The sequence below is a fragment of the Nansenia antarctica genome (genome assembly GCF_963989245.1).
Source record: "Nansenia antarctica genome assembly, chromosome: 3".
Lineage (NCBI taxonomy): Eukaryota > Metazoa > Chordata > Actinopteri > Argentiniformes > Microstomatidae > Nansenia > Nansenia antarctica.
The window spans coordinates 52,624,975-52,643,485 of NC_137688.1; the positions used below are offsets into that span (position 1 = coordinate 52,624,975).

Consider the following 18,511-nt stretch of genomic DNA (forward strand, 5'->3'; position numbering starts at 1 on the left):
TCCGTCAGGCGTGGGGGGCTTTCCAGCTCCGCGCCTACCGGTTGATAATGAGGAGTCTTCCTCATCATCGGTGGACAAAATGAGGTCTGAGTCACGCGACCCTCCCTCATCATTGTCCGAGTCTCTCTCATAGCGAGCAGCGGTAAAGCTGTCCATCCCCTTGTCATCCAGTACCGGGAAACCGATGTCAGGGCTATGTGGCACTAAAGGCCGGTTTAGGCTTCTGCGTCGAATTTACGTGCGGCTACGCCGTAGACTACTACGCGAGGGCTCTCCAAGTTTATAGTTCGACGGTGGTCCGCGCTGCAATTACACCGTCACATCGCTAGGTGGCAGTGTGTTTTCAGCCCCTGTGCTGTGCCTCTTCCGGTTAGGAACTCAACGGAGCTCAAAGCTCAAAGCGGCATAATAGCGATCTTTTTGTTGTTATGTTTGTTGTATATAAAAGTTCTATGATGCATTGAAATGACATTAAACTAAGATAATACGATGGTTAGCATAATTTTTCAAATCGTTATTAATAAGTAATTACAGAAAAGGTGAATGACATTTCTGTCATGACTTCCGCATTTTGGGCGACGAGAGAGTCGGAATCTTGTCTGAATCATGTTCTACCAAGCGGACCAATCACAGAGCTTACGGTTACGTGCGCTCTGACGCGTGGTTAGATTTTTTGAGAGGAGTACGTCAAGGCTACGCACGGTCATGCGGGACTACGTAAGCTTACGCGTAGCCTACGGCGTCGACTTTACGCAGAAGCCTAAACCGGCCTTAAGTCCGCCCAGCATGGTGTCGGTAAACCTGGAGACATGTCCGCGTTAGACTGTGATGGCAGCGTGTCGGCTGCCTTACACAGAAGCGGATCTTCTCCCGACAGGCTAGCCATGCGACTTAGCCGTCGGCGGAGAGATTTCTTGGGGAACACTGCACAGTGGATACACTCATCGGTAGAGATAACAGCGGCCCGGGCGTGGATTAATCCCAGACACACTGCACACTTAGAGTGAGTGTCCCAGCTAGCCATTGACTTGCCGCACGGGCAGGTCTTCCGGCTAGTCTCGGCTGTGCTAGGTCCGCTAGCCTCAACGTTAGCCATTTCTGGCTAAGGGTTGTGGGCTAGCTGCTAGCAGGCCTCGCTACTTCACCCGTTAGCTTGTCAGCTATCAAGGGAAAACAGAGGGGCCAGGGGAGGGATATTACTATCTACCCGCTAGCAGTGCGTTATAGAGATAAAGTTATTCCAACTTTTGTCTCTCACACTGGGTATTGCTACCCGTAACCGTTCGGAGTATTCCTACTCGCAGAACAGGGAGTATTGCTACACGCGTCGTTCAGAACGAGGAGTATCGCTACTATTTTCGTTCCGAGCAAGGCGAGTGTTGCTACTCGAATCATAACACGGGGTATCGCTACCCGAGCCAGAGTATTCCTACTCTTCAACAGAAGTATTTCAACTCCTGTGAACGTCAACGAAAGTGCAGTTTAGCAGCAGAGCGCCCGTCGGCACGAGTTTGGTCGCTCGTATCTGTGGACTGTTTAGCTCTAGCCACCCGCACAGTTGTTGTCAGCTCCAGTGAGAAGCGAGAAAAGGTTTTTGAATGACGACAGACGCTGTGTGTACGCTTTATATAGGCGGAGGGTCCCGTCCCTCGTGACACAAGCGTCGCCTGGGCCAGCCAATGGGCTGGCGCAGTGTAATTCAGTTTCTGATGAGGTCACGCAGGGGGCGTTCCCATAGTGAGATACGAAACGAATACTATGAAAGAGAACACTATGATCAGCGGAAATCAGTACTATGATAAGATTATCAGTAGGCCTTTTGCATTTATAGTGTTACAATACATACATACGGTAGCCTGTTATAAACTGTTATGTTTTCATACTCAAATATAAAACAGACAAATACAACAATTCTTTTAATCACCCCTTCTGCATTTCACAACTCAAGAACACATTTTCTGTTTGCAGGCACTCTACATTGTTTACTATAGTATTTCATGATAATGAGTTTTTAAAATCCTGCGTCTGTGTGTGTCTGTGTTACATCAATAGGCCCGAGCCAGTGCCAAGAAGTTCCGTAAGGTGACTCTGACCGTCTCCCCAAAAGGAATCATCATCACAGACACAGAGACTAACGACCTCATCGAGAATGTCTCCATATACAGGTAAATAATGACCTCATAGACAAAGTGTTCATATACCGTTAATAATGGCCTCATAGATAAAGTCTCCATATACAGGTAAATAATGACCTCATAGAGAAAGTCTCCATATACAGGTAGATAATGACCTCATAGAGAAAGTCTCCATATACAGGTAAATAATGACCTCATAGAGAATGTCTTTATTATTCCATATCATAGTGACGGGCTTATGTAAACTAATGACCTTGTGGCGAATGGCTCACAATGAATTAACCATAAGGAATGGTAAAATACATCTTAAGGCCGGTTCGGATACAAAAGCCTAGACAAGACGAAAGAGACAGAGTTTCAGAGTGTTATTGTTCTGAACAGGCCAGCTTAACAACGTTCCCTTCCAGCTGCTGGGTTTCCAAACCTGTCAAATGTGTGACGGCAGCTGGTGAAACCGGGAACAAGTTGGCAACTACCAGTAGTCAAATTGTTCTGACTTGTATTCTGAAAATCTTAAATAAATTTCAACGTTGTTGAAAATCAATGACACACTCGCTAGTCAAGCCAAAATATTGCAATGTATTCTGTGAGTAATTCCCACTACTCTACACTAACCAAGCAGTGGGGAAAGTATCGTCTGGCATGACGAATCCAGCCCTGACATGCTTCAGCAGCTATATCACCATGCGTCCTCCATTGCCTGTAGCAGGGATATGCGCTCATGGGGCCTGCGTTCATATACCTTCCAACGCCAAGCTGAAAAAAAAATCCTCAATAGGGTTGAGAAATTGAGAATATGGTGGCAGATGAAGAAAAACGTGGGTTGTCGATGAACCAGTTGCGGACCAGAGCAACCCGGTGGAAACGTACATTGTCCCAGATGACTACGTACCTGGGCTGCTCTGGGCTATCCATTTGCTCGGCTGTGGTGAGGATATTGTGTGGAAAAGTAGAAACAGGAAAGTGATGAGATGGGCACTATTTTAGGTGCCAAGGGTTGAATGGTGATGGAGAACGCTTTGGTGATTTATAGTTGCACCCATGGTGATGTGCCCCCTTCGCTGGCCAGGAACCTCAACAATGTTATGCTGGCCAATGATGTTCCTTCCCGTTGAAACCCACTTCATTACATTTTTTCTCTATTGCTTTAACACATTTTCTCAAAGCATAGCTCATTTTCTCTTAACTCTTACACAAAACCGTAAACTCCACAAATCTCTTGCAAAAGCAAACACTGCATTCAAAATTATGTTATGTCTTCTCAAAATAATTGTTTGTTGTCAAATGACAAACACACACCATAAAATGAATAGACACTTGTAACAACCAATTGAACACTGATGTGCTCAATGGAAAACACTATGATCAGCGGAAAACAGTACTATGATAACATTATCACCAACATCTTTAACCAGTCCCTGTCCCAGGCCACCGTCCCACCCTGCCTGAAAACCTCAACTATCATCCCAGTCCCGAAGAAAAGCACGGTGAGCTGCCTAAACGACTACCGCCCGGTGGAACTCACACCAATCATCATGAAGTGCTTCGAGAAACTAGTCCGGGCCCACATACTCACACGCCTCCCGCCCAACCTGGATCCATACCAGTTCGCCTACAGAGCCCACAGGTCCACAGAGGACGCCATAGCGACGACTCTCCACGCCACTCTATCCCACCTGGAGAGGGGAAACAGCTACGCGAGACTGCTCTTCGTGGACTTCAGCTCCGCCTTTAACACCATCCTTCCAGACAGGCTAGTGACCAAACTACTAGACCTGGGTCTATCACACTCTATATGTGCGTGGATCAAGGACTTCCTGACCGACCGCCCCCAGAGGGTGCGGGTGGGCCCCCACACCTCCACAGCCCTCAGCCTCAGCACTGGGTCACCCCAGGGCTGCGTGCTAAGCCCCATCCTCTACAACCTCTACACCCACGACTTCACCCCCATCCACCCCAGCAACTACATCATAAAGTTTGCAGACGACACCACCGTGGTGGGATGTATCTCGGGGGGGGACGAGGCGGCGTACAGGGATGAGGTAGAGCAATTGAGCAAGCTGTGCAAGGTTAACAACCTGCTGCTAAACAAGTCAAAGACCCAGGAATTCATCGTAGACTTCAGGAGGAAAAAGTCAGAGATCCAGCCCCTGCTCATCGACGGAGAGAGCGTGGAGATAGTCTCAACCCTCCGATTCCTGGGACACAACATGCGGGATGACCTGGCCTGGAAGGACAACACTAAAGGCACCATCAAGAGGGCACAACAGCGGCTATACACCCTGAGATGCCTCAGGAAACAACACAACAAGAAGGAGATACTGGTGGCCTTCTACCACGGCGCAGTGGAGAGCATCCTCACCTTCGGCATCTCCAACTGGTTCCACAGCTCCACAACAGCGGAGAGAAACGAGCTACAGAGAGTCGTGAGAACAGCACAGAAGATCACCGGCGCCCCCCTCCCCTCTCTGGAGGAGCTGTACAAAACACGCTGTCTCAGGAGGGCCTCCAAGATCTCCAAGGACCCGACCCACCCTGGGCACGAACACTTTGTCAAGCTGCCCTCGAACAGGAGGTACAGGACCCCGGCCGCTAAGACAAACAGACTGAAGAACAGCTTCTACCACAGGGCCGTCAAGGCCCTGAACACTGAAAAGGCCTAAGTTCTGGGCCCAGGACAGTCCGGACGGATTGTATGGCAGCTAGTGCTGAGGCACAAACATGTACATTTTCAAGCCTGCAAACTGTGACACTTTAAAATAATGTGAAAAAATACTTTTTGTGCAATATGACAACCCTAGTTGACTATCTGTGCAGTATAGTACAGTGGATTGTGTACATAGCCTTTATTGATGTAAACCAGCTCCTTACCTTCTTGTGATTTTATGCATCTATGCTTTTTCTAAAATGTGTTTTCTTTTTCCTTTCCTAAACACCAGGGGAGCCTCCCCTCCTAAATTTCGTTGTTTGGTACCTGTACTGTAGCAATGACAAATAAAGTCCATTCCATTCCATTCCATTCCATTATCAGTAGGCCTTTTGCATTTGCAGTGTTACTTACAATACATACAAACCGTAGCCTGTTATAAACTGTTATGTTTTTATACTCAAATATAAAACACACAAATACAAGAATAGAAAGTGTTTTTTATTCTGAAATACTATACACATCTCAGCAATGACAGTTGGATTTGTAAAGTGTTCTTCATACAGAGCAAACAATAGAACAAATAAAATAAGCCTTCTGCATACTCTACACAAAGGCCACAACACCTCGTTGACATCACAGGCAATGTTCTCCCTGGTCATGTAGAGGGGAAAGTATCGCCTGGCATGACGAATCCAGCCCTGATATTCTTCAGATATATTTCATCACAGGAGAGCTCAACTTTGCCCCTTTTATTGCTAAAGCTATGATTGCTAATTCAAATGCAATAGGTGTTTGCCCATATGAGGAGTGTGATTGTGTGATTGGTGGTTTGAGTTTAGCATTCTGAATGGTAGTGTTTTCCATGTGAACACAAGAGATTTTTTCAAGGAAGGTGCCAAATGTAGAAATTGTATTTTGTGTTTTGTTAACTTTGTGGTTTAGAGCTGCAAAATGAGTGATAAGCAAGAAATGTGTTTGTCATTGTGAAGAATTGGTGTGAGATAAAATACACCAGTTCCAGGTTTTGGTCATTGTGTTTGAGGTTCCGATGTTAGTGTTAAAGAGATAGAGAAAAACTGTAACATGGTCAACCTGATTGGCCCGCAAAGTTGGCATCCATTGTTCTCCAACACAGGAGAGTTCACCTTTGGCCCTTTTATTGATAAAGTTGTGATTGCTAATTGAAAAGCAATAGGTGTTTGCCCAAATGAGGAGTGTGATTGTGTGATTGGTGGTTTGAGTTTAGCATTCTGAAGGGTACTGTTTTCCATGTGAACATAATAGCTTTTATCAATGAAGATTGCACCAAATGTAGAGAATTCTGTGTAGTGTTTTGCAAAAAGAGTAGTTTAGAACTGCAAAATGAGTGAAAAGCAGGAAATGTGCAGAATTGGTGTGAGATAAGGTATATGAGTTTCAGGTTTTGGTCATTGTGTCTCAAGTTCCAGTGTTATCGAGCAATTGAGAACAACTGTAATACCAATATCTGGTCTAGATTTCATATCAATAGCTGCAATGGAAATATGTTGAATTAAAAAATGTTTGATGTGTTGAATACGCATTTCCCTCACTCCGCTCTTTCAGGGGCTTTCACAGCAAAGTGTGATTAAACCAAATACTTTCTCACTTTGTAGCCAAAGTGGATTTCAGGTTCTATTAGTTGACTTAGGAAGCGATAAGGACATTTGTGGGGGGCTGTCCAATATATTTTCTCCATGTCTATTAAACGTTCCTATAACTCCTTCTGTAGCAACACGGTAGGATTCCCCCTCAGCCATGCAATCATTGTGATGACCGTGTGTGTGTTGATATGTTTGGCAGGCTTCCCTCCTCTGGTTCAGGATACTGTAATATAGATTGGGTCTCATGTCGTTGAGGATTACATTCTAAACATATGGATGGACTGTGATTATAGGATTCGGATGTGTGTATGTTTTGTGTGTGTGTGTGTGTGTGTGTGTGTGCGTGCATGTGTGTGTGTGTGTGTGTGTGTGTGTGTGTGTGTGTGTGGAAGAACACTACACACCCTGCTGATCCACCTTATCAGCAGCAGCAGACCACGGGCCATGGGAATAATTCCTTCCTTTAATCCCCCCGCCCGCCCGCCCTAGGAGACCTCTCTATCCATCTCACGACCAGAGCTCTGCTCCACTCCCACGATTGCCCAGTACTAATTGCCCTCTCCAGTGGCAGTGCCCACTCTGGTTCTGCCAGTGTTTGATGATGCCTTGTACCATTGTGGGGCCAGTTATGGAGCAAGGTTTGATGAAGGATTGACACAACATCCATATCATATCCCCCACCCCCTTTTCTTTTGTTGTATTAGTGCTTGATCTATTTATAGTATGTGCCTAGAGGGAAGGTGGGTATATGTGTGTGTGTGTGTGTGTGAGTGATTACAGTACAGTATGCCTTATAGTAAGTGTGCATATGTGTGTCCGTGTGTGTGTGTGTGTGTGTATATTCAAGGCTTTTAGAACTGCTTTTGATCACCCCAGGCCAAGCTTGAACGAGGGATAGAAAACAAACGCTAAAGCTGTGTGGAAAGAAAAACAGACAATTGCAGTCTAGAGGAGAAGAGGTGTGTGTGTGTGTGTGTGTGTGTGTGTGTGTGGGGCAGGGGGGGTTCTTTATCAGGAAGGGGTGTGAGGAAACGAATGGTTGCTTTCATTGATATTCCCCTCTCTATCCACACCATACTGAAGAGGATCAAAGAGACATTCCCCTCATAGTTCATTTGAGATATGAGGCAGTATGACAGATTCTCTTCTGTTGTTTAAGCTTGTTGAGAACTCACAATGTTATTTTGTCAGTTCTTACGATTTTCAGTCTCAGTTTGTTTTGGTTTGACTCCTCTTGTGTTTCTCAATTTCAATGCAAAACTCAAGACGTTACGGTTGATGTCAGCCACGGAAGTACAACCTTTTTAATTAATTGTTAAGTCAAATTTGTTCAAATCAAGTTGCACGTTGCTCTAAAGTTCAGTATCAATTAATGAAATGTTCTTTTTTTGTAGAGACGTTGTGTAAGAGATTAGTGTTGTTCCGATACCATTTTTTGATCCCGATACCGATACCGATACCTGACCGTGCAGTACTTGCCGATACCGAGTACCGATCCGATACCACGGCGTTTGAAAAAACAAAACAAAAAAACATGTTTTTTGAGCCGCATACTCACCTCGATGTAAAATTATTGCTAACACTTAGTCTGGCACTGCTCAAAACCTTTGTAAAACAGGAAAAAATACCAACAGAGAGTGAATACTATAGAACTTTTTTTATTGTCTACCTGGTATGGTGACAAGAAAATCAACCCCTTATAAAACCTGAAATGTGGCTCTCACAGATGCCAATCAGTGCAATATCCATTTAAGATATAAAACAGTCGTAGTAGTAGTGCAACAGCAAGTGAACATTTACAAACAAAATAACTTTAGTACTTAAAAAAAAAAAAAAACGGATTTTTTTTTGGGTTAGTACTCGCCGATACCGATACCAGCATTTTTGTGCGTATCGGTGGCCATGCCGATACTAGTATCGGTATCGGAACAGCACTATAAGAGATGCATTGGTATTCCCTGACTACATAAACTTAAATAATCTTGCCTTTGTTGTCAACCTTGGAAAATTTGTTCCACACACACACACACACACACACACACACACACACACAAAAGCGGAGGCATCTGGGCATGACAGACAGAGCAAATGGGACTGCCATTGTCACACTCGAGAGGACATAATGTATGCAGACCTTTGTGTGATAAGCGTGTGTGCCCTCGCCTAAAGAATCAGTGCTCCAAAAGTGCATTCACTCCAATGCTGAAAGAAAATACGATTTCTGATTTATTTTCACTTTGGTGCTATAGCAACCCCATCTGGGTGACCTGGATTGCATTGTATTACTGCACGTTCAAAATGTATCAATGATTCTTTCTGTTGTCACACAAAATAAATGATAATAAGAAATCATGAGAATATGAAATATGTAATAAGCAAGTCAGTTGACATCATTGATTCATTGAAGTAGCCTCTAGCCTTTCAGTAGTCATAACATATCTAAAAGACACACATACACACACATGCACATGCACGTGCACATGCGCACACACACACACAGCCCTTACAATGCTATTATGTTAAACATTTATTTGTTTTAGTTGCTCAAAAAAAGTGACCCCCCCCATACAGCACAGTTGCACACAGCACACAGCACCTATATAGGCCATCCCTTCCCACTTTCCTTCTGCTCACTTTTTCGCAATTAATCCTCAATTATAAACAATAACCCTTACTGCTCAGAAAAACATGGAGCCGGGTGTCTTGGGCATTGCTATTTGGGTCATACGGCAGCAGTGCAGCCAGCAACAGTTTCCCATCTTAGAGGGGAGATCTGAGAACTAGTTATTATCTACTTGCTTTTTCATAGACGAGCTAATTACATCATTAATGGATCCTTTTTGAAGTGGAGCAGAAAACGTCCAAATCCATAATGCCCTGTCTCTCTCCGGACTCATCGATAATTTATTACGCTCGTCTCATTCTGTAATAATGTCCAAAGCCCAAAACATCTGTAATTGTAAAAGGACTCTTTGAAATGCATCTTTTAGAGTAACATCAAAGCTGTGAATCTTCTAATTGATGTTACTGGAGTTAAGAAACAATTAAACAATATTAACAATATATTTTTTGGCATCAGACTTAATGTTGCTTTGTTATGGCCAAGAGGCAACCACTTCTATACTCACTGTAGATGAATATACCCTTTCTTTAACCAACTTCATTTTGGTGGTGTGTGGCTCCATTCTTGCGAGACATGTTCACACTGACAGTTCATCAGGCCCTGTTAGATCCACACTGTCACATGTGTGGGAGAGAGTGTGTGTGTGTGTGTGTGTGTGTGTGTGTGTGTGTATGTGTGCGTGCGAGTGTAGATGGTGTTACAGGAAGAAATGCTCCACAGTTTTAACTAATTGGGCTTTTGATAACATTGAGCAGTGCTCGAGATACAGTACTGGCATCAAAATTCACTGAAGCAGCTGAACAGAAATGCCTTATTGGGAGACTGCTCACATTTCCTAGTGTTAGGATTTTAGGAATTATATTTGTTCTTTTCTAGCACATGAAAACAGAAGGACATACAATTTATGGCGTACAAAAGATTTGTTAAAGGTGTGGCAAGATGTTTAGATTCATTTGAACAATGTAATACTTTTGCCAATTTTTAGATCAAAACCAACTCAATTGGATTTTCAATTAAAAACAATCATGCAGAATGTTGTTTTGCTTCACACTTGAATCCTATGTTTATCAACTTTGATTGAACATGGCTCTTAGAGAGACCATCAAAATGACTACAGCCTTTGTACACTCTACTTTGGATAAAGGGTTCCTGACTTATTGATGAGCACAAAGCTGTAAAATAGGGTCAAATATGGAACAGTATGGTTGGACTCAAATTCGAATGAAATTCACAAATTCACAAATCTGTCCATTAACATAGCTATCAGGGACACTGTTCCAGAAAGCAACCCTGAACGCTCTACATAAGGACGGCTTCAATACCACGTCCTATAACCCACTTAAACATGACAAACTTAACGCTTTGACATTGTGTTCTACGGTTCAATGGGAGCATGCAAGCTGTCATCGAGAGAAAGCTTTGGTCGGCTTTGTCTAGATTGCTTTAAAAATAACCAATTGAAAGCACTGGCTATGTTGTTGTTTTTTTATTGCATTTTGCTGACAATTGGATTTGCTGAAAGTCAGATATTAGATCAGGTATAGATTCAACGCTTGCAGGGATTTTCAATGCAGCCCATATTGTATTATACATCACATGGCCAGCATCAATGTTCTCTTATTTCTCTTTTCTGCTTTGGCTACTGGATTGGTAGAGAACAACAACAATAGAAACGTTTCAGGAATATGAGGGATGGATTATGTCTGATTCCCATTTGGTTGTGAGGTCATCTTGTGGTTGAGTGTTGCATTTCAATTATTGGAATGCTTTAGTTACCATGATGTTTCAGAAACCTTATGTCAAAGGAATACGTTGTCTGAATGTTATAGTTAAATGTTGAAAAAACATTCCCCTGATGTTCTTTTCTCAGAATACTAAGGAATTGAGAAGAAAGAGGATAGAGGAACATGATCAGTAACGTTATTATTACCAACAATTACGAGCTGGGTATTAAGCTCTTGTCTCATTAGCCTCTTGAAAATGTTACCAGAGCTTTGATAAGACTGTGTATGCTTAAGTAATTAGGTTTTGTTCTTTTTGAAGAGAACATAAAAGCTTATGGAATATTCATGTGAATGAATGAATGACTCGTTTAATGACCACACAACCAAGGTCGTTGGAATTTGTTGTCGGTACAGATGGGGAAAAAACCTCAATACAGCAGTGTCAAATACATCAAACATACACACATTACACATGACTATCACAATGGACAATGTACACACACACACACACACACACACATATATTCTGCACTGTTCTGTGATGTCCTTCTGTGATCTATAATCTGCATACTATTCATATCCATTCCTCACACCACACTGTGATTGGCCTGCTTATGCATATGCAACAAGTAAGAAACACCAGAGAGTGATATGAGTAAAATGGATGAGTGTGATGGATGAGATTGGATGTATAGGCCAGGATAGGATGAATGACGTATCCAGTATGATTATGAATCCTATTATGAATGGGAACTGAACAAAATTATATTAGAAGAGGAATGTCTGTGTGATGCATTTCATTATTACAAACTGATATATTGTTATAATCTACTTATTGTTTGTAAAAGGTTATGCTGTGGTATTAATAATTGCATGATTGTGTAACAGGGTTATACATTATATTTAAGTTATAGGTTGAAGTTCATCAAAATCGTTTGCTTTTTATCAGGTTAAGTGTTTTGAATTGATTTACCCATGGCTGCATCCGGTGTGTAGTGCCCCTAGTGGTGGTTGGACTGGCCGCGTTTAATGTTTTGACGAAGGCCACCGTAGCTCACCCCTTTCGTCTTTGTGAGCGGTTGAGATGGTATGTTAAAGTTTGTGCTCCAGTCCCGTTTTATATTTCCTTTGATAAAGAGTTGCCACTAATATAAACCGAATGTATTATTTGAGATTAATGTTTACCATTGGTTTTTATGCTATTACTTTTGAGTTATGTTTTGTTTATTTGTATTTTATGGATGGATAAAGTTGTGAGCTAACTAGCTAACAGCTAGCTAACAGCCATCTTAGCGGCAATGTAGCGTGTTCTGAATGTATTGTTTTGCTGACATGCAGGGGCGAGAGCTGTTTTGTGCTGGAGCCTACCATTAAATAACCACCATTTTGTTTGCACATTCAGGTATGTTGTATGTATGTTGTATCCATGGGTATGGTTTAGTCTTGTGTGTTATAATGATATGAATGGTATGATAACTAATAATTATTTGATGTTATGACAAAGGCAGAAGGCCTTTCGTCTTTGTGAGCGGTTGAGATGGGGCGAGAGCTGTTTTGTGCTGGAGCCTACCATTAAATAACCACCATTTTGTTTGCACATTCAGATAAATAAACATCTTGAAAGTGAACCTGTGTGCCTGCCTGGTCTGTCCGGATTGTGAGGGGTTACAACTGGTGCCGTGACCCTGCGACTTCAAAGGATCAGCCCATCGCCGATCCAACATCCTACGGACCCCAGGCCGGCTGTCGAAGAGCCCCATAGATGTATTGAGGTTCCATGAATGATACAGTTATATGTATAGCAGACACATTTATCAGACACAACGCAGAACGAGTACTACAGTAATATTTAGCAGGAAATTGAATAGTTAGTCTAGTACTGATCTAGTAATTATTTAGCTTGGGTAGCAGTAGAAGTGATTTTAACTGCCATTTGCCATTTGCCTGTCACTAATGGTTTACAGTGAGTGTTTTTGTTTTGGGTCGGTCATTATTTTATACACTGAGTGATTTATTTTCTTTTGGCACAATTTATTCAGTCAATTTTATGTCATACGATTTAGATACTAGTGAGTAGATATGGCAGAGGGTGCGAACATGGAGTTTTGTGATTCAGAACCTAATGGTAGGGGTGCAAGTCCCAAAGTGAGTTTTGGTAGAGGATTTATTACACCGATTAGCTCAGTATCCCTGCCTGGTTATGTGGGTTCTCTAGGGCGTGGTAGGGGGATTACTGACTTGGATGAGTACAGTAGGTCTAGTCTCTTGGTAGGCCAGAGTGCCCAGGGTCCTTACATTTTACCCACTTCTACCCCTGCCTATCACCTGCCTAGTGAGAGTGACACTACTATCCCTGTTAATTATGAGCCCAGTGAGACAGACACCCCTACCCATGTCTATCGCCAGTCTGGTGGGACAGACAATACTCCGATACATCCCCAGTCTAGTGAGACAGACAACACGTTGAGGGAACTAGGTGTTTTGATCACAGAGTTGGGGAGACACATTGGAGATTCAGTTACAGCTAGGCTTCTGTCAGAAAAGGAGAGTACCAGTAACCGTAGCGGATGTACACAGGCTTGTGGTGCGTCAGTGGACCTCACGCAGTTCAGCATGGCTATGAGGTCTAGTGCCAAGGAAATTCCCATCTTCCGAGGTGAGTCAACTGACAAATGCTCTGTCCACGAATGGATCGACTTGATGTCTATTTACCTGAGAAAGAGGAACGTTAACATTGGGGATCAGTCTGATGAGATTATGTCCAAGCTGATACGGAGAGCCAGAGATGTGGTGAAGATAGGAATACGCAGTGACACATCTCTTGGAGCTGACCAGAAACCAGACGCCATCTATGCTATCCTGAAGCGGCATTTCAGTGACCTGACATACTCGGGCATGCCACTTGCCGACTTCTACAGTACGCTTCCCAGAGCCCATGAGAGTCCCTTAGATTACTGGGTGCGCCTGAATAGGGCAGCTGATGTAGCAGAGGAGGGTCTGCAGCGCCAGGGGAAAGGGATGGGAGATCTCAATGGGGAGGTGGCTATGATGTTTGTTAGATACTGTGACGAGCCTTCCTTGTCTGTCGTGTTCAAGAGCAAGCTGGCTAGCAGCTGGACAGCCAAAGAGGTCCAGGAACGGATGGATGAGTACCATAGAGAGTTGAAGGCCAGGCCCAGTAGGCCCGCAGCAGAACGTAGTACCAGGCAAGCCATTGCTGTGATGACCGTTGATGCACAGGGGATGGAGAGACCGGAGCCTGATGTTGTGTTGCAGTCCCACAAGCAGAGTGTGAGTCTCCCCCCACCGCGCCAGTGTGTGAGTCAGCCCCCACCACGACAACCAGAGCCAAGTGTGGAGCTCACCTCAATCCAGAACAGCATGGACAAGATGGCTGGGATGCTTGATGAGGTATTGAGCAGAATGGCGAGAAGTCCTGCCGCCAGGGGCCGCTACTACTCGTCCCGGGAAGGGGGAGCTTCAGGAGCCTGTACAGTTTGTGGTGACAGTTCTCACACTACCACTGCTCACTGTAGGCAGCACAACCTGTGTTTCTCATGCAAACAGCCAGGGCACATGAAGTTACAGTGCCCGAATGTACACCCCCTCCCTGCGCCTCTGTCTGCACCAAGTGCCCCAATCTTCTCGTCTAACCAGGGAAACTAGATAGCCTGCATTTGGAGAGGGGCAATGTGGGCTTAAGTGATAATACCCTCAGTGATGATCTACAGTCAGTATATGAGTCAGTCTGTGAGAGTGCTCCCAGTCGTCAGACAGTCATCCTTCAGAACATACAGCGTCTAAATGGTAGTGATAGTTTGTTTTACACACCTGTGGCTGTTAATGGATGTGTAACAGTGAATGCCATGTTGGACACAGGTTCGATGGCATGCTCTGTTAGTGAGGCTGTTGAACAGCGGCTCATTGCTGCTGGCACTCTAGACAGTGATGTTCAGAGTGACTTAGATATAGTACTGATAGGATGTGGAGGAAAGAGAGTCCATCCTAAGAGACTTTGTGATCTACAGTTTGAGGTTTATGGATGTACAGTGACGGTGCCCACACTAGTTGTCCCGGGTCAGGTAGATGAGCTCATCATAGGGACAAATGTGATCAAGTATCTGACTCACAAATTCAAGGACTCAGACAAATATTGGAAAATTATCTCTGAGACAGTTGGTCCTGTGGCTGGGGGGCGTGACGACTTCCTTGCTATGCTCTCCGGCATCAATCGGTGGAAGGGTGATGATGTGCCCGACGTTGTTGGAACAGTCAAACTCAACCAAGCCGTCACTCTCCTGCCTGGACATGAACACCTGGTGTGGGGGAAGCTTCCAGAGAAATCACGTGGACCCCCGGGCTGCACCGTGGTGGTTGAGCCAACAAAGTCACATGCAATCCCGAGAAACGTCCTGGTTGGCAGAGTGGTGACTCCTCTGTGGGGAGATGGATGGGTCCCCATGAAGATCATAAACCCCACGGACAAGCCAATAACGATGAGAAGAAACGCCAAGTTGGCAGATGTGTATCCATGCCTGGCTGTTGAGGAGCTCCAGCCCGCTGATGGTCCATGTTTAAAGTCCAATAGTCAACATGTCACAGCTGAACGGGCCCCACCTCCGTCTGACCTGACGGGAGCTCTGAGAGAGAGTGGCCTGAGTGACTTGGATCTCGATTCATGTGAGGTCTCTGAGGACTGTAGGCAGGAGATGTGCAAGCTCGCTCTCAGATACTCTGACATCTTCTCTAAGGATAGGCTCGACTGTGGGGAAGTGAGGGACTTTGTTCACAAGATCCACTTAGTAGATGAGAGGCCATTCAAGCTGCCGTACCGGCGCATGCCGCCAGTGTACTACCAGAAGCTCCGGACAACACTAAATGAAATGGAGGAAAAAGGCATCATCAGAAAGTCAACTAGTGAGTTTGCCTCTCCACTTGTCCTCGTCTGGAAGAGAGATGGCGAGCTGCGCATCTGTACTGACTTCCACTCTCTCAATGCCAGGACAGTGAAAGATGCCTACCCTCTTCCACATCAGGCAGACTGCCTGGCAGCTCTAGGAGGGAACGTGTTGTTCAGTACAATGGACCTTACCAGTGGCTTCTATAACGTCCCCTTGCACGAAGACAGTAAGAAGTTCACTGCCTTTGCCTCGCCTGTCGGCCTCCATGAGTATAACAGACTTCCTCAGGGTCTGTGTAACAGCCCAGGAAGTTTCATGAGGATGATGATGATGATCTTTGGGGACCTCAACTTCATGAACTTGTTGTGCTACCTGGACGACTTGATGGTATTCGCGGCCAGTGAGGAGGAGGCCGTGAAGAGGCTGGAGATCGTCTTCGAGCGTCTGCGGGCATACAACCTAAAGTTGGCCCCCAAGAAGTGCCACCTACTGCGCCGCTCTGTCCACTTCCTGGGGCACATTGTGGACAGTAGTGGCGTGTCAACAGATCCAGCTAAGGTGGGAGCCGTAACGGAGATAACCAAGTCAGACCTGATGTCCTCCGACTGCCAGTCCCCATGCCCCAAGAAGATTAAGTCATTCCTTGGTTTGGTCATGTGGTACCAGCGGTTCATCCCTCACTGCTCCACTCTAGCTAAACCTCTCTTCAGACTGACGGCTGAGGCGAAGACGGACAAGAGTAACAAGGGGAAGAGACAGAAGCGTGTGACCTACAGGAAACTGACCGCTGCAGACTGGACCGCAGAGTGCGACCAGGCCCTCCAGAACCTTAAAGAGGCCTTACTCAGCAACGTCATGCTGGCTCACCCTGACTTCTCAAAGCCGTTCATCCTTTCCACCGACGCGTCGTCTGACGGCTTAGGAGCTGTGCTGTCTCAGGTTGCCTCCAGTGATGGGCGGGCTCGCCCAATAGCCTTTGCGAGTAAGACCCTGAACAAAGCCCAGAGTGTGTACCCTGCTCATCGGTTGGAGTTTCTGGCTCTGAAATGGGCTGTCTGCGAGAAGTTCAGCCACTGGCTGAAGGGCCATGTTTTCACCGCCTGGACAGACAACAACCCTCTCGCTCACATCCTCACTAAGCCCAAGCTGGACGCTGTTGAGCAACGGTGGGTTGCAAAGCTCGCTGCTTACGAGTTTGACATCAAATATGTCCCAGGGCCACAGAATGTCGTCGCGGATGCCCTTAGTAGGGAGCCTTTTGCGGGAAGGAGAATCGGTGGGCGCCTGATCAGTGAGCCTTACGAGTGTCTATTGAAGGAGTCAGAGGGTCTGTCTGGGGATGGTGTCCAAGAGGCCTTCAGGTGGTCCAACGCCCGCCAGTCAACCCAGAAAACCTCTCGGAAAGACCAGTCGACAGCCTCCAACGCAGCTGTGCCCTCAGTCAGCTCCATGTCCCAAGATGAAGTGTCAGCTCTGTTTGAAGGTCATAACAATTGGGACACAGCTGCGAGAGTCAGGTCCACAGTCCTGGTAGACCACGTCCAGAGGGTCATGTCCACTGGCCAAGATGTGTTACCGTCTTTCTCTAAGCAAGATCTCAGAGACAAGCAACGGGAAGATGCTGACATAGCGAGAGTGGTGTTCTACGTCGAGCGGAACCGGAGACCTTCAAGGAGAGAGAGGCCTGGTGAGACTGCGGGTGCTTTGAGGCTTATGAGGCAGTGGGGCAAGTTAGTGATGGAGGATGGTATCATGTATCGTGTGTCCAGAGATCCGGTAACCAGGAAGAAGAGGCAGCAGTACGTTGTCCCTTCGTCACTGAGAGAGGATGCTCTGCGTGGGTGTCATGACAATGCGGGACACCAGGGTCAGGATAGAACCTTCTCCCTCATGAGACAGAGGTTTTACTGGAGCTCCATGGAGCGAGATGTAAGAGAACATGTCAAACGCTGTCCCAGGTGCGTTGCAGCCAAGACCCCAGAGCCAGAGGGCCGTGCGCCACTCGAGAGCATCAAGACTACAGCACCGTTGGAGTTGGTGTGCATTGATTTCTGGACTGCTGAGAATTCTAAGAACCGTCCTGTGGACGTCTTAGTTGTGACGGACCACTTCACAAAGCTGGCTCACGCCTTCTACTGTCCTGACCAAACCGCTAAACAGGTGGCGAGGAGATTGTGGGATGACTTCTTCTGTTACTACGGTCTCCCTGAAAGAATACATTCAGATCAGGGCGCCAACTTTGGGAGCGAGTTGATAGCAGCCCTTCTTCAGGTGTCCGGTGTTAAGAAGTCTCGTACCACAGCCTATCACCCGATGGGAAACGGATCAGCAGAGCGTTTCAACCGCACGTTGGGGAACATGATCAGGACCCTCTTTCCACGAGCCAAGCACGTCTGGCCTCAAATGTTACACACACTGACATTCGTGTACAACAGCACCACGCATGAGACCACCGGATACCCGCCGTTTTACCTCATGTTCGGCCGGGTTCCACGCCTACCGGTTGATGTCCTGTTCAAATCCGCTCTGAGAGACGACAGTGAAACCTCGTTCCCACAGTACGTTGAGGAGCTGAAGTCAGATCTTCGTGAAGCTATGGTGTTGGCAGAAAGACACACCAATGACGAACAAAGGCGTCAGGCCAAGATCTACAACCGGAGAGTCAAGGGAGTGGATATCGAACCCGGTGACAGAGTTCTCCTGGCGAACAAGGGAGAGAGAGGACGCAGGAAGCTGGCTGACCGATGGGGAGATGTGGTCTATGCAGTGATCAGCAAGAACCCCCTGACTCACACCTATGAGGTGCGGAATCCGGTCTCAGGCCAGTCAAAAGTTGTCCACCATAACCTGTTACTC

The 18,511-nt window shown here is 45.7% G+C and overlaps 1 protein-coding gene across 1 annotated transcript in view; it reads left to right on the plus strand.

Annotated features, from left to right (window-relative positions):
* LOC308154565 (low density lipoprotein receptor adapter protein 1) overlaps positions 1-18,511 on the plus strand; it is a gene marked incomplete at both ends in the record, with an annotated part of 108,949 nt that overhangs the window by 54,426 nt on the left and 36,012 nt on the right. Inside the window, one exon of the mRNA XM_080527709.1 lies at positions 2,053-2,165. Within this exon, the coding sequence (XP_080383835.1) occupies positions 2,053-2,165 (113 nt within the window). The remainder of the gene's footprint in view (positions 1-2,052; positions 2,166-18,511) is intronic.